The 20,624-nt window shown below is 47.5% G+C and overlaps 1 protein-coding gene across 1 annotated transcript; it reads right to left on the reverse strand.

Annotated features, from left to right (window-relative positions):
* Window positions 1-15,611, reverse strand: CCSAP (centriole, cilia and spindle associated protein). The gene is made up of 3 exons (XM_063329046.1): window positions 15,245-15,611; window positions 6,047-6,378; window positions 1-4,145 (listed from the first exon to the last, which is right to left on the reverse strand). Exons 1-3 carry the CDS (start codon window positions 15,540-15,542, stop codon window positions 3,972-3,974), a joined length of 804 nt encoding a protein of 267 aa, XP_063185116.1. The 5' UTR covers window positions 15,543-15,611; the 3' UTR covers window positions 1-3,971.
* Between the last annotated feature and the right edge of the window lie 5,013 nt (window positions 15,612-20,624).

Raw genomic sequence — 20,624 nt, forward strand, 5'->3', positions numbered from 1 at the left:
GCACTTTGTGTCACTCATTTTATTCACATATACAAGTTGACACTACGCTATTAAATATAGACAATACAGAAGCATTAAAAACAAATACTGTTTAAAAACTTTAAAAAACACATATTGCTTCAAGCTTAGATGGTATTTCCCTATAGTTTTTAAAGTGAACTCAGTGCTAACAATAGCTGAGGCAGCTTCCCATTCACTTGTACCCCTAATGTTAATGCCTACTGTCAAGGTGTTGAATCAGGCTCCATATATGGCTTTGCTGCTGATTGCACTAACTGAGCTGGAAAATAAATTGGAACATCCAGGTTACCACGCATAAGGCCCTCAGATTGCTAGCTTTTGGTCCCTGTCACAGTAAAAAAAAAAGGAAAAAGAAAAAAAGACAGCAAGGCCTTTATAGTTCAGTGGCACTGCATTATACCATAAAACAATGAAAACAATACACTTCCCTACATGTTAAAAATTTGCTTAAAATGTATATTTTCTATCCGGATAAAATCATTACCAAAAATTCAGGTCTGTCCCTCAGTTTTGTGAAGTTTGACTGTACATTTAGATATCACCTTGATTATCTCAGCTTCCAGTGAAAGAGTCTGTAATTCATAGTTGCAGAGATGTGACAGCAGTGACTGAACAGGCATGCTACTGTATTGTACAGGGACAGACTTATGCAGTTTTCATTGTCACATTTTACATCGTAAACACTGGTCTTCACAACACTATAGTTAAATTGCAGCATTACACATTGTAAAAGTCTGGTTTCACTTAGCTAAGTACTTTCAGAAACAAAAAGGAATGAACAGTTATTTTAATGAAAACTTTGGACAACTGAGTATTTACTGTGTTCTTACAAAGTTTTACTTCTAAAACAGGAGTGAGAAGTGTTCATCACTTGGCCAAATTCAAGAGACCATGCAAGACAAGGTCCAGAACTGCCTTAATTCATATGGTGATATTCACTAGGTTTTCCATTTTCAGTGAGTCCAATTTAATGCAAAACAGCCACCTCCTGTAAGAATCTATGGAATATCGTTAAAGCTTTTAGACTTGAGAAGTTCTGCCTTCCAAGTCAATTGGCTCTTCATTTGTTAACATCAAAACACTAAAATAACAGGTTTCCAGACTTCAGCCTGACACATGTCAAATATTTTGTCAAAATACAACTTGCAGTTATCAGAACTATACTGTTTTACATGGCCTAAGCAAACCTACTTGCCTTTTTTTAGTCAAAGCGGGCCCAAATGCAGGAAGGCTACCCGATTTGCAGAATTATTTACCCCTCACTTCAGGCATTTTATTACTTAAACCAAGCTAGTACCAACATAGCACCCAGGATTATTTTTAGCTACAGACCATTTGAAAAAGCATGGCATTGCCCGATTAGTGTCACTACTGTCTTCTACCAAATTGTTTTGGCAGGGAACAGCTCTTGACCAGACAAGGATAAGAACCAGATCATTTCCTCAGTACACAGCAGCCTTGATGCTGTTGAAGATTTTCATGCTCTCTAGATCACCTGAAGAAGCCTGTTTGAGATGTTCTAAATTTGGTACCTAGTATCCAAGGCAGAAGACATTAAAGCCTTCTATAGTTATTGGAAACACCAACGTCTAATGGGAGGTTCATCTTATCCAAAATGGGTACTTAAGGCAGGCACATAATCGTCTTGGCTCCTCCGTTCTCAGTGGGAAGAGAACAGTAGGAGCTGTCTTTGAAAGCCTGGCAAGATGAGCCCTGCCCCACACCATCAAGGAAACTGTTTAATGTGGCAAAATGCACCGCGGGCACAGTCCATCTGCTGTAGTTACATGAAGCCTACAAAGGCAGAGGTGTACGTGGTGTTCTGGGCATCAGGAACAGGCAGAGTTTCTATTGAATAAGGCTGTTAGAACACGACTGAGCTACTGCTTTGCTACTGTTGCTCAAAGCTAGAGTGGATTTAGGAACTGAAACAGCATCAGAAGCAACTTCAATGTATTTACAGCAGCTGTTTTAAAGAGGAAAACATAGCATAAAAGGAAATTAAAGGAATCTCGTATGGAATAAAGGCATCCTCTGGAATAGTTTGACTCAGTTTTGGACACTGTTCTGAAGTTTTAAATGGATTTTCTAACCTGGGTTTACTTAAAAGTTAGAATAGAATAATTTTGCTATGTGTAAAACATACTTAAATCATACTTTACATACATTCCCAGACATAAAAACTGTAAGAACTCTATCAGGTAGCCTGAACAAGAATGTCTGTATTTTTATAGCTTTCTGCTTAAAAGGCAGGTAAAAATCAGATTATAATTTCATAGATTCTAGGACATTTTAGCAAGATTAAAACTGACGGAGTAATGAAACCTTTACTGATGTACCATAATTAACACTAGGAGGCAGCAGTGCTTGGTCCCCTTGCGTGATTACTTTCTTTCAGTAACACTCAAACTTTTCACGAAGCCTGTAACTCTGTGTGTTGCAGTGGTAATTCTAGAGTCCTGCTTACTCACTGGGATTGTGGAATGAAGCTAAGGCTAGTGCAGGTTCTTGCTGCAGAAGTGCAAGCGTGCTTCCTGTGAGAAGGTGTCCAATCTGTAAAACACAAGCTTCAAAACAATTTAACTGAGAGAACCAACATATGTACCTAACACACAACACATCTGAACAGAACTTCGAAGCTCACAACTACAGCAATAATCTGCCTAAAGCTTAACTGAAAAAAAAAAAATTACAGCAGCTTGAAGAGAAAAAAAAAACAAAAACAACCCCACTGAGGATCTCACAAACGACTGTCTTACTATGTAGAAGGAGGACCTACAAAGCGAGAGTGTTCAAACTCCACTATATACTCTTGTTTACTAAAGGGTACAACCTCTCCTTGTTCCCCTGGCCCTCACCCCCCTCTAGGGAGGGGTCCCGCACCAATTTTGAGAGGCAGAAAGCATCTCAGGACTTCATCTACAGGTTCTATCAACATGATTTTTCAAGTTTAAAAACTTTAATAGTATACTTGTACAATACCACCACATGGAATGCATATTGCACTCTGACCCCCACTAAGTGTAACAGATATTCTTAAGTGCTAAAAATAGATAGACTTCACTAGACAGGAGCCAGCCCTCTCCTTCAACAAACGGGCATGTACATGATTAAGCATAGAGTGAGTGTGACCACAAGCTTAACAGTGGTGCAACTTGATACTGGTGGAACAAGCAACTGCTTATTGAGCAGCAGCCGTCAGATGATTGTCTACATCGGTTATTTGGTACAACAGGCACAGCAACAGCAAAACAATCCTGTTGCTGTTTCTTGCCCTGAAAATTTGTAGTTTATTCTAATGACCATAGAAACAGCAATAAAAGTTAGCATCAGCAGATTCACTAATCAAACAAGGTTTTTTGAAAGTTTCTATATACAAACAATACTTGGTATTTTTGTTTGCCTATATATTTGTTTGCCTAAAGCATCTACATTTATTAGTGCTGTTTACCAGACCCACCGGCTTTCCTGATGCCTGTCTTAATATACTTATTTTGGTAGAAGTATGAAATCAAATAGTACTATAAATGCAAAGGCACCTCCATCACACCTTTAAAGTAATTTTCCAACACAACCTCCCCATGACTTGGACTTTTAAAACAAGGGACAACAGATTATCTGTAACCAAGATCAAAAAAGTGTTTGCTTTGACTCCTTGTATGCGAAGGTCCCCCTCTCCCCACCCCCAGACAAGTCAACTGAAGCATTAGAAAGATTCCCAAAAGGGGAATTGTTTAAAAGTTTGGGTAGCTGTATTTAAAAGCCTCTTCAAATGTTATGGCTCCAACAATACACCCCACTGTGAGGTAGGTAGCCAAGATAAAAATATTGTAATAAATATTTTAACAGCTGGAAACTCCCTATAAAAACCTTGCATAAGTAGTTTGGTTCCTTGCACCAGTGTCCTGATATGCGTAACTTCTTTTGAAGATGCCTAAGGGAATACGAATTCACCGAGCTCTTGCTGAGTAGCATCTCATATACTCCGTCATCCAAGGGTTGTCTGGCGGGGAGGGCTTTATTCGCCAAGCTTTCTCCGCTTCTGCTGACCGCACTCGCCTCTGAGAAATCTTCCTTTTCTCCACTTGCCTCCTGTTCTTTGCTCGTAGAGCAGATTCATGAATCTAAAAGACCAGAGTTAGTATTACAGCAGGAAAAAAAAACCTAGGAATGCCCCCAGCATCCTCCAGGAAAACGGAGGATCACTTTGTATTTGTCCCAGTCCCCATCCTGAAGAAACAGGGTTTGCTAACAAGATTGTATTTTCTTCTGTAATTTGTACCACTAACAGAAGCTCAGATTTTTTTTTTCTTAATAAAAAAAAAAAAAAATGCCTCAAATTCCATTCTGCATCTTTCCCACTTCACACTATTAAACAACTCAAAAAATCTTGAGTGTTTCTCAATCTTACTCTGACATTCTAAAAACCTCAATTCTCTTATTTCTACCATTTTAAATTCTTAAACATCCCTCAACATGCCCAAGCATCCCTTAAAACCTAAGCCATAGTAGTAAGACCAAACCCTGGAGACTGAAGAACTAATTTTGACAACATGCTGCAGGCAAACATACATATGTCTTTATATTAAGAAATTATCATATTTTCCCCAAATTTAAGAGCCAGCTTTATGTTTGCTTGCTTCCATCTCCAGATTTAAAACTGCCTCCCATCTCAATTAGGGGAAAATAATATTTTTCAAACATTCAAGAGAAGTGACCTAGCCAGACAGTAAGTAATCAGTTCCCGCTTAAAGATTAACACCCTTAGTGACAAAGCACTGCATAATTGGAAGCATTTCAGAAGTGTCCTGCCTGCTCACTCCAAACTCAAGACCTGATCTTAGGGGTTCTGTAACTGTTTCTAGCATAAGAAATATTAGAAGTCTCAGAAAGCATAGATATCTCTGCTCAAGTTGAGCATCAGCCTGTCAGGCTCTAACATAAAACAACAGCCAACTGTGTCCACCACTGACCACAGCTTATCACCCCAGCAGCAGTATCCATCATCAGGAAAGGCAGCTTCTTTCCAGAGCTGCAAGGCCCAAGTTCCTCATTTCCCTCGAGGAAGGAAAGAAGGAAAGAAGGAAAGAAGTCCAGGAAGGAAAAGAAAGTGCTTCAAACCCTTCCAAAACAGCCCATCAGGAGTCAGCTCTATCTTACACATCAAGAACACCACCCACCTTCATCATCAGATATCTTGGGTCATAGATTCAGACTCTACATTAGTAGTAAGATAAAGACAAGACGCTGGGAGGGATACATTAATGATTATGTTGTACCAGCCTAGGAGAGTTACAGAAAAGAAATTGATCCGTTGTAATACTCCAGCCTTAGTGTTTCTTGCTAAGGCAGGAAACAGACCCCGCTACAGCGGAATCCTGGTGCTGCCCATGAATTTTATTTGTGCTATTTTGCTAATGTTTACATCAACCCTGCAATCCATCAGCCACCCGACAGACCATTCTGCTGTCAGCAAAAAGTTCCCTGCTGGCAACCCGCTGAAAGAGGCTGCTAGACAGACATTTTAGCAGCAAAGCATTTCTACCTTCTCAGTGAGGCTCCTGCTCCTAGGAAGCGCCCCAGCAAAACTCACTCGTTCACAGCACAAGCTCTGCCCCAGTGTTTATATACCTGCCTGCTGTGGGGTGCCTGCTGCTAACTGCCTGCTGCTTTTCTCCTGCTTTCATGAAGTTCAGAATGCAGAAATACATTTATGAACAGCCAGTTTTGCTGGTAGCGCTGTAACAGCCAGAAAGAAGACAGCCAAGTTTTAATCAGAACTTGAAAGTATTAGTCAAACGTGGGAAGTTTCAAAACAGTTAAGAGCTATTTGATCTGGACATGTCAAACCTCTTCAGGCTTATTGCTAGATTTATTTTAATTTTTTTTTTTAGAATTTATTGCTAGAATCTCCATGGACTCAAATAAAGGCATCCCTGAGAAGTTTTACCTAGATATTAGACATATGTCTTACCCATGCACTAAGTAGCTACCGCCCTTTAACAAACCAGAAGCTTTTACTTACTTCATTTGCTGAAGCAGAAGCACAGACATTGTGAGTTTTCTGGCTTCCAGTATCCGTCTGCCTTTCTCCCCACCCATACAGAGCAAAAGGATGTTTGTTCTCTTTTGGTGCATCTGTCTTTTGAGGACTTTTGGCTGATCTTCGATCATTACGACTGGACAAGGCACTTCGACTCGGACGTCGTCCTGTACGGCTGGTTTTGTCTGCTTCCTTTACAGAAGTGTGTTCCACGTTTTTTTCTTGCTCTTCCCTCTGCGGCTTTTCTTGCTCTTCCCTCTGCGGCTTTTCTTGCTCTTCCCTCTGCGGCTTTTCTTGCTCTTCTCTTTCTTTCTCTAAACAAAAAAAAAAAAGTTATGCTTTAAGTTCCCAATGACAACATATTAATGTCTGGTTTGCACAGCCTCTCTTAACACATCATTGAAGCTGTGCTTTTTTTAGAAATGGAAAAAGTCATTACTTCCTTAGCAACCCATATATACCTTGCTTAAATGCCTTCGTTCTTTCTTTAGTGACTACAGTATTTCCAAGCCCATCCCTCTCTACATCAGCTTTCACATACTTAAACATGCCTTTCACTACTGTGGCTACAGATAACCAGTAGCTCCAGTCAGTATTTTGAAGACTGTTTCCAGTGATCGTCTGTCTTCACTATGTCATCTTTCCATCTTTCAGACAGCAAACAGATGGAACGCTGAATGCCATGTAGATGCTGCCAGCCAGTCAGAGATAAGTCTGATAAGAGGATGCGCAATATTAAATTCCTCGTATTATAAGCTTCCACTGAAAGAAAAAAGTGATTCTTTTCTAAGCTCCCTGATTATACCTGCATCATGATTATGGTTCTCTGCTAACGAAGGAGAGGGGAGTATGAAGCAAAGACCAAGAAAAGTGATAGACATCAACCTTACTATCTGTTCTGTGAAGTGTGTTTTACATTTAAAGTACCACACTCTACAGGCAATACTCTCCCAGGCTCATTTCCCCCACACACGCTTTTTAAACCTTCCCTAACAATGGTCCAGCATCTCTCTTCCAGGGACTGGGTATGTAGAGTAGGGTTTGTGAGGGAGAATTTAAAGTCTGTATCATTGTTAATTGGCAGATCAACACTGAAGTCTGAATCAGCATTATAAGACATTAAATAATAAAAACACAGGGAAACAACTGTTACCTAAAATCCAATCTTCTTGCATTATAGAGCTATGGAGGAACTATTTTTCCTTTGTTTGTGGTGCCTCATGCTAGCAGTTCTTGACCTTTCTTGCACAATACTTCTTATATACAACAATTTTGATCTTAGACTTCAGATGAAAGCAGCCAGTAACTGGTATAGCACTGCAATACTTCATAAATCTAAGAGAAAGGCTGGTAAGAAAGTCACACCTTATGATAAGGCCGTAAGTTTTTTTGAACAAGTCTGTTTTATAACATCATGCCCATGGATAACAATTACTGACTGGAAAAGAATGTCCAAAGATTTTTCCCACCTTTGAGATCTGTACGGTGTTACAAACTGGTGACAAGAGATCTTGAACTATTCTGTTAATACTAATTGATCTAAACTAATTTATCAATGATCTGGACAAGCTCATCAAGTGCACCCTCAGGAAGTTTACAGACAACACCAAGTTGGGTGGGAGTGTTGATCTGCTTGAGGATAGGAAGGCTCTACAGAGGGATCTGGACAGGCTGGATCAATGGGCCAAGGCCAATGGTTTGAAGTTCAAAAACGCCAAGTGACAGGTCCCGCACTTGGGTCACAACAATCCCATGCAACACTACAGGCTTGGGGAAGAGTGGCTGGAAAACTGCTTGGTGGAAAAGGACCTGGGGGTGTTGGTCAACAGCCAGCTGAATATGAGCCAGTAGTGTGCCCAGGTGGCCAAGGTGGTCAACAGCATCCTGGCCTGTATCAGGAATAGTGTGGCCAGCAAGACTAGGGAAGTGATCATCCCCCTGTACTCAGCACTGGTGAGGCCCCACCTCGAATACTGTGTTCAGTTTTGGGCCCCTCACTACAGGAAAGACATTGAGGTATTGGAGAATGTACAGAGAAGAGCAACAAAGCTGGTGAAGGGTCTAAAGCACAAGTCCCATGAGGAGCGGCTGAGGGAACTGGGGCTGTTTAGTCTGGAGAAAAGGAGGCTGAGGGGAGACCTTATCGCTCTCTATGACTACCTGAAAAGAGGTTCTAGCAACATGGGTGTCAGTCTCCTGTCCCAGATAACAAGCCATAGAATGAAAGGAAATGGCCTCACATTGCACCAGGGGAGGCTCAAATTGGATATTAGGAAGAATTTCTTCACTTGAAAGGGTTATCAAGCATTGGAACAGGCTGCCCAGGGAAGCGGTTGAATCGCCATCCCAGGATGTATTTAAAAGACAGGTAGATGTGGTGCTGATGGACATGGTTTAATGGTGGACTTGACAGTGTTAGGTTTACAGTTGGACTTTATTTTCTTAAAGGTCTTTTTCAACCTAAATTATTCTATGATTCTAATCAAATATACTGCTCACAGTACATTAGTGAAATATGACTCTGGAAAAAAGCATATACAACAGAAACCAACACAGTTCTCCATCCTGCAAAGCTTTAACAGTAGTGTGGACAAGTTGGAGTTGTTTGCTAGACATTGAACATGATCCTTAAGCATTGTGGGCACAAGCAGACATTGTGATCTGAAGTCTCTGTGGCTTTTAGGCCAACCATGGCAACTAAAGCCTTTTATTAACCTAACAGCACAGAAGTCCACTAGGAAGGGATTCCTTTCAAGTGTCCACCTTTGAGCATTAGATGGTGTCTTCTGCTAGATACACACAGTGATACATTCAAACTCTGATAACACAAACATGCTGAACTTGCAAGTTTTCTGCCACACCATCTATTTCTGGTTGTGGTAGGGACCAGCTGCAGGCTACCTCTTTTCCAAGTCTCTGTGCATACCTTGGTACATATGGAGGGAATTCCTCCACTGGCACAGGAGCTCATCTAGTTTAAGGCTTGCTTACATATTGAGAGGTTGATCACAAACAACTAGAACAAATTTTACCTAGGTATCTTCATTAAAAGCAAAAGGGTTTGCCAATCCTGTGTCACAATAGCAATCATTCCTGCTAATTGCTATGATTTAGCTAGTCAAGCAAGTACATGCCCAACCTGACACAGCTTTAATTTTGCTTCTGCATCCGTCCAGCTCTGATGAAATGGAAGTTACCTGCCTGGCACACTGGGTAAGCATCCAGTTCAGCATCCATTTAATCTTGCACTCACTTCACTCTTGTAGGGTAAAGACACGAAGGCTTGCCCCATGCCCCAGCATTCTCATGAGACAAGCCTCCTCATGCTCTCTCTTGCTAGCTGTTAGTCTTGCCTTGCCAGCATGTTTTCTACTTGCTGCCAACCAGCACAGATGCCCTGTTGAGGCTAGCCTATACACACATCTTCCAAGATATGCAGGTGCAGCACTCAGCTACAGATGATACTGCAGTACAGCTGAGTATTCGATAAAGAGTAGCCAGCAGTGTTAAAGTATTTGGAGCTGTATTTGTTAAGAATTCAGTTGAGTGTCCCCACAAAATAAGCAAGAGCAGCAGTCAAGGCCAAAGGAATGACAGAGTGAAAACAGAAAATGGCCAAATTTCACATATCTAAATATTGGGTGCACAAAGTTTCAGTCATTATGGCCAAGGCTGGATAAAAAGCAAGCACCAGTGACCTCAATGTGGTAAGAGACCTGCTTTGCATAGTGTCCTGGGCTCTGGGACACACAGCTTCACAGCTAACAAGGCAGCTCATTCATCACAGCTGCAACAGGCAGCACAGAGTTATCCCCTTGCACTGTATTATTCACACATATCTCTACACAGCCCACTCCTAAGAAGGCACTGGCTAGGTCCCCTTCTGTGTAAGAGAGGCCGTTATCAGAAGGAAGCACTGTTCTGAGAAAATAAAACCCTGAAGGGACACATACTGCTGTCAATCCTGGAACAGGAGTGCTTTTATTTTGGGAAGCTGTTCCATCCTCTGTTCAAGGGAAAATGGCATCTTCCCTCTCTATAAAGGAGAATGGAGCAACAGGGATTTCATCAGCAGCAGAGAAAGCATTTAGAGACTTTAACATACAGGGAAGCGGGGACTCGGCAATTGCATGGATACTTTAGCTTTAAGATACTACTTCAAGGTAACAGCCATGCCTGGGGATGCTGCTCACTAGAATATAGTCCCAGCTGGTGCAGAAATGATTGAGTCAGCTTGTCCCAAAATAGCAATAAAAGCATATGGGTAAATGGCACACAGAGTCCTGCACACAGTCTTACAGTAAATGCTGTATGCCAGAGCTTACTATAGCACCCTATGGGCACCTGCTATTAGAGCAGGTATTTCAGTCAACTCACCCCTACAGTGCATTTATACAGAACTCAGTTGCTGAAGGCACAAGGCACATATCTTATTTAAAAGATTTGAGCAACTGTTAAACTATAGTTTATATCCAAGCCATTTTGTTAGGCACCCCTTTTCACAGGAAGGTAGAAAAGCAGCAGCTGATAGCAAGGAAGGAGTTAGGCCCAGCTGCTCAGGGAGCCCAGCCAGCAGCAACACCTACCCATCTCCTTCCCATGCAGCGTGGCAGCTCCAGCAGACACAGAGAACTCAGAACTGACTGGCTGTAGCATTACGGGGATTAGACAGGAGAGGGAGGAAAAGCTAGGAACATTGAAAACTGCATCATGGATGCTAAGCAGAGCACACTGGACAGGAGGGGATTAAGTGCTTAGCAGGCAGAACAAGGCTGCCAGGCCCACCCAATATGGCTGTTGAAAACTCCTGCCCAGAAGAGGTCACTTAATACTGCATTGCCCAGCTTAAATAACAGCTCCCATCCAGGGCTCAAACAGGAAAAGCTCAAGTGGAGCTTCCCTCCCTCCCACAATACTGCATGCTCTACAGGTCAGACCCAACTCCCATTTCAAGGACTCTGCTGACTTACTAGAAGTACCAACAACCTTCTGATCAGGCCCTAGGGGTCAACAGTATTATCTCTATATAGAGATGTTTGCTCCTTACAGCACTACCTCAGGTTCAGGAGAAGCACTTTGTGCTTAAAGCTGCCATGGGAAGAACTCAGGATTTCGTGCTTTAGTACAAACACCTCTCCAAACAGGGCAGGTCTCCAAGACCTCTTGCAGGGGGCATATACTTAATTGTGGGTATGAACTAACTACAGCTGGGTAGACAGTAGTTAATGCAGCTGAAACAGATTGCAACATCATTGCTTCCAGACAGTTCTTGTAGGAGGCCATGTTGGAGCTACCAGCAACGGAGCAGTTCAGAGTCAATTAGGTTCACCCAAGCTTCATCTGCTGCAGAGCTCAGAAAGTAACAATGGCCTTGCCTTGATAGCAAAGCTTTTTTCCAACCAAAAAAAATTGGAGCAGCTTTGAATCACAGTACTATAAACTCCTGAACTGACACTACTGCCTTCTTCCCACACCACAAGACACTCCTTCCCATGTGCTTAGGCCAGCAAATATACCTGCAACATCATGGCAGACAAGATTAGAGAACAACAGGGGCATACAGGGAAGCCGGGGAGGGACTCTTTATTAGGGAGTGTAGCAATAAGATGAGGGGTAACAGTTTTAAACTGAAAGAGGGGAGATTTAGACTAGATATTAGGAAGAAGAAATTCTTTACTGTGAGGGTGGTGAGGCTCTGGAACAGGTTGCCCAGAAAAGCTGTGGATGCCCCATCCCTGGAAGTGTTCAAGGCCAGGCTGGATGGGGCTTTGAGCAGCCTGGTCTAGTGGGAGGTGTCCCTGCCCAGGGCAGGGGGGTTGGAACTAGATGATCTTTAAGGTCCTTCTAACCCAAACAATTCTATGATTCTAAGTTTGAAATTGGATCTTCTGCTGAGTTGCACTAGTCCAGATCAGTCACTTCCCCAGCTCCTGTGTGACACCTGCTTTGATACCAGCTTGTCACTGCTGTCACTTAAGAGCTGTGCACAAAAATGCTGAAGGCGAAATGGCAATAAGGATTGAAAGATGCCTTCATCCTGCATGTGTGTGCAGCAGTATCATTTCACAAGCAACAGGTCTGACAGCAGTGCTGCTGCCAAGAGCTCCTGTCTTTCACTTACAGGCCCACTGTGTTCTGTTGACAGTTTTGAGGATGTGTCAACTAGACCAGTTGATTTAGGTCAAGATTTTGTTGGATTATGTTTAAAGCACATCTGTGCCTGGGCACGTTCTCCAGAACAGTCCCACAAACAGTTGCTGCAAGTGAAGGGCCAGAAAGAATTACCAAGCACACCCTAGTATCACTCAGCTATAGCTTAAGCATGACATACAGTGACAAACCTTGTTTGTCCAACGTGTTATCTCAGGTGTTCACATTGGTAGTATTTTAGACCAACACCACTAAACCTTAAAGTCAAGCTGCATACATCAGCTTTCTCTACACACACCAGAAGCATGTACAAACTGCTTTACAAGCACAAGAGGCTCATCTTAATGAGAGAAAGAAGCAACAGTTGCCACGAACACCCTTACAAATTGGCTTTACCACAGATACTAGGCAATATTAGTGCTTGCCAAACACAGTTGGCCACAAGCACTCTCAGTACCACTCATCCAGAAATGAGGTCCCACACACAGAACAGAGGGAAGCAGCAGTAGCCAGGTAACAGCCAGGATGGTGTAGCATGTGGGTGGATGTCAGATTCTGAAGACAAAAGATGTCATCAACATGAGCACACTCAGCTACCCCCACAGCACTTCAGTGTAATTAAGTTCTTCCAGAAAAAAAGCAGCTGAACAATGGAAGATTCACAGAGTGGCAGTTTCTATGTTATCTCCTCTGCATGTTTTAATTAGCCAGCTGCTAAGCAAAAGCAAAATACATCCTTACAATTGTCCAATACTGAATGAGTTGCTTGCTTACATATTAGTGTACACACTAGTATACAACAAATTTCCACTTAATCCAGCTGCCTAAGCAGAGATGTTTCAGTCCTTCTGCTAAGGACTTGCAAAGCTCTTAAATACTGGCAGAACTTAGAAAAACATTTATCCTAAGCCACTTGGCAAAGAAATGCATGTTAGGTAGAGATTTTTCTCCTATTATGAGCATAAAATAGCAAGGACCTAATAGAACATTAGGTATTCCCTTACAGCAACCATGGCAAAGTTGCATCAACTATAGAGGCACAATGGCCCAAAACCCCTTAGACTGACAGGCCACTGTTGCCCCAACAGTCCCAGTTGCCATTGGGATGCAGTAAGTGAGGACACAATTATGCATGTACTGGATAGTCACACATGCCATCACCGACCACAGAAAGTGCCTGCATGAGCAGCACATCCACAGCTATCAAGCTTTTATCCACTGCCAAAACTGGCCCTACCAGAATCAGGCTACCAAGTAACTCCAGCCATCTCTCTTCCCAGAGAGGAGTCAGGGAGAAGGCCAAGGACCAGAGTGCCCTGGCCAGCAGCCTCTAGCCTTGGCAACCACCAGTCCCATCTAGAATGTAGAAGGCTACCTGCTCCACCCCACTGGTTCAATGAGCAGAAGAAATTCTGGTTGCTACCAAAACTGCCTAAGACTGGCACACGTTCAGACTGCATCAGAAAAGGTGAAAGTGCCAAGTTCTGAGTGCAGCTTCAGCACCTTCCACCCTCCTCTCACTAGAGGCCAAGCCTTTAGACTGCCCATCAGAACACATCGCCTTTTCCCTTGCAACCAATCCCTCCTCTGTTGCAATTCCTTAGTGCTTCCTCTCACTGAGATGCTACATTACTTACTGCTTCCACACATACTCCGCAGTCTCACTTCCTCAAGGCCTGCTTGGAAGATTAGACCCACTAATACTTTGTTACTGGTTAGCTGAGGTGCTTCCATCACTGCACAGCTCTGGGGAGGTGGAGTGCATTACCCCAGCACCCAGCAGCTGTGTGCATCCCCATACAGGGGCTGGCTACCATAAGTCCACCCAGCCGTGAGGTCTACAGCTCACTGCAAAACCCCACATCACTAACATGCTCTGAAACACCAGGCCTCTTGAACAGATGACAGCATAGCTAAAGCTTTTGTATAACACAGTATTCTTAAGGACAATGAATGCAGTTTAGCCTTGAATATTGGAATACAGATCATTCTGGTAAGCTTAGGCCCCATGGATATTGAAACAGAGTAATGTCTCCCCACTCCAAGCAAGCACATCTAACCCCAACACGATTCCCCAGGCAGCACGAGGCTTAGCTAAACAGTTCTCAAGGATTTGCCCTGCTACTGTGCAACAGATACGCAGCTGATTCAAAACACATTGTGAAACACCAGTCAATGGCTACCAGATAAAAGTTTTATTTCATTATAGAAAAGAGACGATATCCCATGGGATAAAAAAAAAACATCAACTTTGGAAGCTTGACAGTGCTGTTACCTGTCTACCCACTCCACATCCTTAATCCCTGAGACATCAAAAGGCAAGATGTGCAGGAAGAGAGACAAACACCACTAGACAAACAACACGCAGACGTCGGCCCGGGGCGCTCAGCTGAGGCAGAGGAGGTGCGCGATGGCGTCAGGCACACAGGGCCCCGCTCGCCGCCGCTTTCGCCAGGGAACCGGCTTATGTAATGGCGGCGATGCTCCGCTGCCATGGCAACCGTTTACATAAGGGCCCGTGACTCAGGGCGAGAGTTGCCACCACTCGGCTCTTTAAACAGACGCCTCCGATGCCGCAGCTACGGCTTCCTCCGCAGCCCCAGCCAGGGCCTGATTTAGGGCACTTCACTGCCGTGGCTCCGGGAGGGCGAGCGCCTCGAGAGGCCACCGGGGCCGCGGCGGAGGGGAGGCCTGGCCCCCGCGGGGGTCTGGTTCTCTGACACACCGCCCTCGGCAGGAAGCCCCACGCACCCCCCCCGCCTGACGCCTACCCCGGCGCCCCGCTTCCCTCAGCGCCGGCCCCGCCATACCATCGCCCTCCCTCGGCCACCGATCGGCACAGGCGAGCCAAGGCGGGGAGCCGGGCACCCCCCGCAGGGCCCGGGCGCCGCCGAGGGTCGGCAGCCCGCTCCTCGCCGGGGCCGACCAGACGGAGCCATCTTCGACGCCCCCCGCCGGGGCTCAGATCGCCGGCCCGCGCCCCCCAGCTCACCGGAGACGCCCCCCGCCGCTATCACCCCCGCTCCCTACCGGGGCTCGCCCGTCCCGCCTCGCTCGGCGCTGCCGCCGCCTCCTCCTCCTGCGCGACCGCGGGGCTGCCGGCACCCGGCGGCGAGGGTGACCCGGCGGTGCTGCTGCTGCCGCCGCCGCTGCCGCCGCTGTCCTGCTCCCAGCCGTCCCACAGCCAGGGCCGGTGGGCCTGCTCCAGCAGGCGGCGGCTGAGGCGGTAGCGCAGCAGCTCCAGGTAGCAAGCGCCGCACGACTCCCACTTGGGCTCCTTGAAGCGCTTCATGTACTCCGTCTTCACGCGGCGCGCCGGCACCACCATGGCGGGGCTGGGAACCGGGATCAGCCGCCGCCGGGTCTCGCCTTCGCCGCTGGGGGCCGAGCCCGCCCCCTCCCGCTGCAACGTTTAAATCCAAACAGCGGCGCTCGGCCCCGCCCCCGCCTGCCCGCAGCCAATAGCGGCGCGCCGCCGCCACCGCAGGCCCCTCCCCAACCTTTCTGGCGTCACGGCGCGCGCGGCCCGTGACACGCGCGGGCGGGGGAGAGGGGAGGGGTGCGCCGCTCCGCCGCCCCCGGGCGGGGGTGGGACGGTGAGGGGACATTGGGGTGAGAGCACCCGGGGACACCCCCTTGCCCGGCAGCCCCCCCTCCGCCTGCCGTGTGTGTCCCCGGCACCGGGGCGATCCCCGAGCGGGCCGCGTAGCGGGGCCCCCAAAACCGGGCGCCCACCGGCAGCCGCCTGCTCCGGGGCGCGGGATGGGGGGGGGGCGGTGCGGAAGCCTGGGTGCTCCCCCCCGGTACCGGCCGCGGCGGGAAACCCCTCCTGCCGCCCCGCCGAGGGGGCAGCGTGGCTCAGCCCGGCGCCTGCTTAAAACGGTGCTTACAACGCGCAGCGCCTCAAAATTAACGAATTTGCAACAACAACTCCTTTTTTGTGCTGCACCGCAGTGTTGATTTAACCTCCGCTTCCGCAAGATGGGTAGAGCGGTAGGGGCCTGCTGGAGGGGGGGATGCGGCGGGGCGGGGGGGGGGGGGGGGGATGGCAGGGAGGCAAAGCCGCCTGCAACGACGGGGACCTCTCTCTCTGCATTTTGCATTAATCTGCCTTAAAAAATCCGCCTGCGGTGAACGCCAGAACAGGATTCGCCTCGTCCAGCCGCCGTCGCTCGGGAAGCGAAGCGCTGGGGTGGCGAACGCAGAGAGCGGGGCGGCCTGCGCAGCCGGCGGTGGGCCCCGCGGTGTGCCCGCACCGGGACGCGGCCGCGCACCGCTCCTCCGCCAAGCGCCGCCTCTGGGCATTTCCTCCTCTCTCCCGCGCTCCACCTTTAAGGCATCGCCGCCCGGTCCCGGCCCCCGTGGGTCGCCGTCGTCCTGGGCAGGCTTGCTGCGCTGCCATCGCCACCGCACCCCCTCCGCCCCCGCCACGCTTGTCAGCAGCCCCTCTCTCTCTGAGAGGGGACAGCGAGGTCCCCCTCGTCCCGCCCCAACCCTCTGGGTGACAAAACGCCACGTTTTGGGTTAGCTGCGGAGCCGCTTTCCCTCGGCAGCACGCAGCAGGGCTCTGCACGGCGGATTCCGGACACCCCTCCAGCCACCGCTCCAACACACGGGGGCACTGACGGATTTTCAGAAACAGTTGCGGGGGGAAACTCCTTTTTTTTTTTTCTTTTTTTTTTTTTTTTTTTTTAATAAGGAGGCAAACAGTATTTTTTGCCCTGCCTTGCCTCGCGCCTGCCCTAACTGACACAAATGAAAAAAGGCAAGCTGACACGGGTCCCCAGGATGGAAAACGCTGGCCCAGACCCTCGGGTGTCGCAAAAGTGCCGGTGGCTTTAATGTGAGGGGGCGGTGGTTGTGCACAGCACCCCCGCCTGCGCAGCAGGTTGATGCCGTCCCCAATACAGATAATATAACGAAACTGGTTTAGTTTAATCAGTACTCAGACCGAGTAGAATACAGCACTCCGTTTTCACATGGACCGGTGGAGGCTTTGCAAGCCGGTGGTGCCCCCGGGGTGAGGGAAGGGGGCACAGATGTTGCTTGACCTTTTCAGAAGCACTGGGGTATTTCCCTCCGGCCCCCACAGCCCCACAGCCCTTGCAGTTTTGGAACAGCCCCATGACAGCAGGATATTGGGGAAATGCAGGGTGTCCCCCCGGCGATTCAGGAAAACGCAATCAGGAGAGGCAATTGCACTGCCGTGCCTGGTTCCGCAGGCAGGCATGTTGTACAGCTGCATTCGTAAACCTATTAAGCTCCATTTTAAAACCGGTTAGAGCTTCTCCAGCTCCCTTCAGGTCTGCCAGCTGCTCTCAGGGGTAGGCAGCAATGGAGCTACGAGGGAGCGGAGCCTGGGCGGCGTACCTACTTGGGAAGACAGGCACAGAAATTGCACCCCCAACATGTCAGCCATCATGCAACAGCTTCAAACATGGGTGAGGAGCTCCTTCTGAGAGCACCTCCTCGCCGTGCTGTGCCGTGCGTGGTGCCCTATCCAAGGCAGACCTACAGGAGCCTTTGCCTACGTGCTTCGCTGGAAGAAAACCAGGCAGATGCAGCGGTTTGCCCCCTCTCACTCCTATCCTGAGGATTACATTCGGGAGCTGCCTCGCTCATTCATTATCCTCACTGAGGGCTCCAGTGACAGCTGGGTTGTCCCCGCTGCCTTCTCCCGTTGCCCTTAGTGGTACCTCTGTGGTCCCAGTGTGCTCCAGCTGTGCCCTCAGCACCACCTGCTGTAACGGAGGGCATTTCTTGGAAAATAATGGGGGATAATTGGGATGAAAATACCTGTAACTGAAGACAGCACTAGAGAATGCTGCCGTAGCAGTGCTGGCTAGAGAGGAGAGCGGATTACTCCCCAATTAATTGGGACTCTGGTTCCTTGCTCCGAGATTCTACTCAGTCTATATGAGCGGATGACATCAGTGGATTTCATATAAATGGGCAAGATCTGGGGTTTGCAGCATTTGCTTTCCATCTAGAAAATGTTATTTTGTACAAAATGTCATTTTGAGCCAACCTGCAAAGCATTACCTTGGCAGTTGTGGTTATGAAAAGGCTGGCTGTTGTTCCCGGGCATGATTTTAGAGCAACAATTGTTTACGGCTTTTCCTTCCCAAAGAACTTCTGTCCTCAGTTTAGGAAGACACAGCTGTATCAGAGGTACATGGACACTCTCTGATGGCTTCCCTCCCTGACAAGGGTTCATCTTTCGCTGGGCCAACCTTCTGGGGTGCCCATAAACTTGCCACCCAGTCATTGACCCGTGTCTCAGTCATCACACATGAAATGCCAGAACCAGAAACACCAGATCCTGGCACGCAGTCTGACAGTTCCCATTTTCTGCATTTTTTCACTAAACTCTGCACTCTTCAGATTGGGCATCTACTCTTCATATCAGCCTGCAAGATGTCAGCACTTTGTGGATAACATAGTACTGTTAGTAGCTGCCTCCACCCATCCTCTCCGTTGTAGCATACTGGGTTTAGGGCCTCTATCCCTTGCTGGCGTAAAAGTGAGTGCCCAGCCACCCGTGTGCTACAAGGTAACTGCACCTTCATGGTCCCGCTCCAGTTTCTCCTCCTCAGCGCATCCCTCCCGCCCAACGGCTTGCACGCACGTCCTGTGGTGCCAGGTGGACTGGCAGCAGCTAGGCTTGGGAAATGACTGGGGACCACTTGTATTAAAAGCCCTGTATCAGGAGCATGCAGAGACACCCAGCATCGCTGACGTTGAAAATCACACATTACCTAAGGCTGATGGCAAGCAGCAGCGGTGGCTGTCGGGCGCATTCCCTGCAGCCTGCCACAATTAATCTTAAGGTTTACAGTGCAGGAACCACCAGGCAACGGGGCCCGATGTCTCTCCAGGCCGGCCACCATCCCAAACCAGCTCCAGAGCACATTTGGCAGCTCTGGGGGAGGATGCTGAGACCGTCCTGGGAGAAGGACAAGTCCTACCTCACCCCTCCAGCTAGAGCCAAGCGGCCCTGTATGTGCCAGATGAGAATCGTTCCCCGTCCTCAACGCAGCAGCTCTGGATGTTCTCAGCATAGCTGTATAAACATTATTACTTTTTTAATCCTAATGAGTTTTGGCTTCGATACTTCGTGGCAGAGACTTCCATGGGCTGAGAGTAGCCAGTTATTAAATGATTCCTGAATGAGGAACTACAATATTTATGACACTGATACTAACACTAGAGTTTCCTCCCTTGCATATTTTGCTGGACTTTTTCCTTCACCAAAAAATGAAATAAAGACCCACTTGAAATTCTAAACATGCTTTTTCCTTTTAAAGAACTTCCCCCCCTACAGATCCTAGTTATGCCTCTTCATGCTTATTATTGCTCTCCTACAGGTAGCACAGCAGGTGGCCAGGTAAGTCAAGAGGTTCAAACCAGATCAATGGCAGGTGACTGATCAATGCCAAACCCCAGGAGTCCTGATTTCCTCCACTACCTCCGTTTGAGCGGGAGCGCCAGAGCTTCTCTCTAGGGAGGAGAGCAGCCTGGCCTGGGAAACAGCTTATTTCTGTCTGAAATAACCACAGCAGAGAGATAATTTGGTTTTTATGCAAAAAGTAGCAGGAAACAAAAAATGAGCATGTATGTTATTTTGTAGAGTGCGGTCACAGAAAGACACGGGGTGATTGCGTGGGGTAGTTTACACACGGCTTTGACTTGCAGTCCTTTGCTGTTGCACCTCTCTGTGGCTCCAGGCAATGAGGGGGGGACAGCAGACAGTTTGTATGTAGTAAGAGTGGAAAATTACATGTCAACACAGCTCTCAGATTGGCAGGCTGGCTTCCAGCCAAAACAGGAGCTGTCGTGATCAGAAACTGGGCTGCTGAGCTATTGCTTGGGTAAAGTCTGGGGGATAGAGGAAAGAGGGAAAAGAAAGAAGCCGTTTCTCATAGAAAACCATATTTTTAAAGTACCTAACAGCATAAAACCCAAACCAGAAAGAATATTTTGCCAGGCAGGGAGAAAAACACAGGCTTCCTAGACCCATGAAATTCTGCCTTCACCTAGCTCAGTGAAGCTCTGCCAAATTGCAGGGGTAGCTGTCCCAGCCACCTCACAAAACAAGCCATCGCGCTGTTAATAGAAGCCTGGTTAATCCTCCCGATGTGGGGTCTTTGGTTTCATGGGCTATTATCCCTTTTAGGTCCGCACCAGCTGCCCACAGGGTAACGCTGTCATGAGAGAAGGATTAGAAGAGCGGGTTCACCTACAGGGTGCCACCTCCACGGGCCAAGGCAGCCTCTGTGCACCCCTTCAGGGGAAGGCAAGCGGTGGAGAAGTGTCTGAGCCCACACGCTTCCCTCCAACCTTGTCCCAAGCTCGTAATGCTGCACAAAGCTGTTCCCCTCTCGTACTCTCAGGGGCTCTGGGACAGCAA

The sequence above is a fragment of the Chroicocephalus ridibundus genome, chromosome 3, assembly GCF_963924245.1.
Source record: "Chroicocephalus ridibundus chromosome 3, bChrRid1.1, whole genome shotgun sequence".
NCBI classification, from domain to species: domain Eukaryota; kingdom Metazoa; phylum Chordata; class Aves; order Charadriiformes; family Laridae; genus Chroicocephalus; species Chroicocephalus ridibundus.

Coding starts and splice junctions, on each gene's coding strand:
- CCSAP (XM_063329046.1), bottom strand. CDS start 15,542: ATGGTGGTGCCGGCGCGCCGCGTGAAGACGGAGTACATGAAGCGCTTC. Junction 6,379..15,244: donor GGCGGGACGGGCGAGCCCCG/GTAGGGAGCGGG, acceptor TTTTTTGTTTAG/AGAAAGAAAGAGAAGAGCAA. Junction 4,146..6,046: donor CTTCTGCTTCAGCAAATGAA/GTAAGTAAAAGC, acceptor CTGGTCTTTTAG/ATTCATGAATCTGCTCTACG.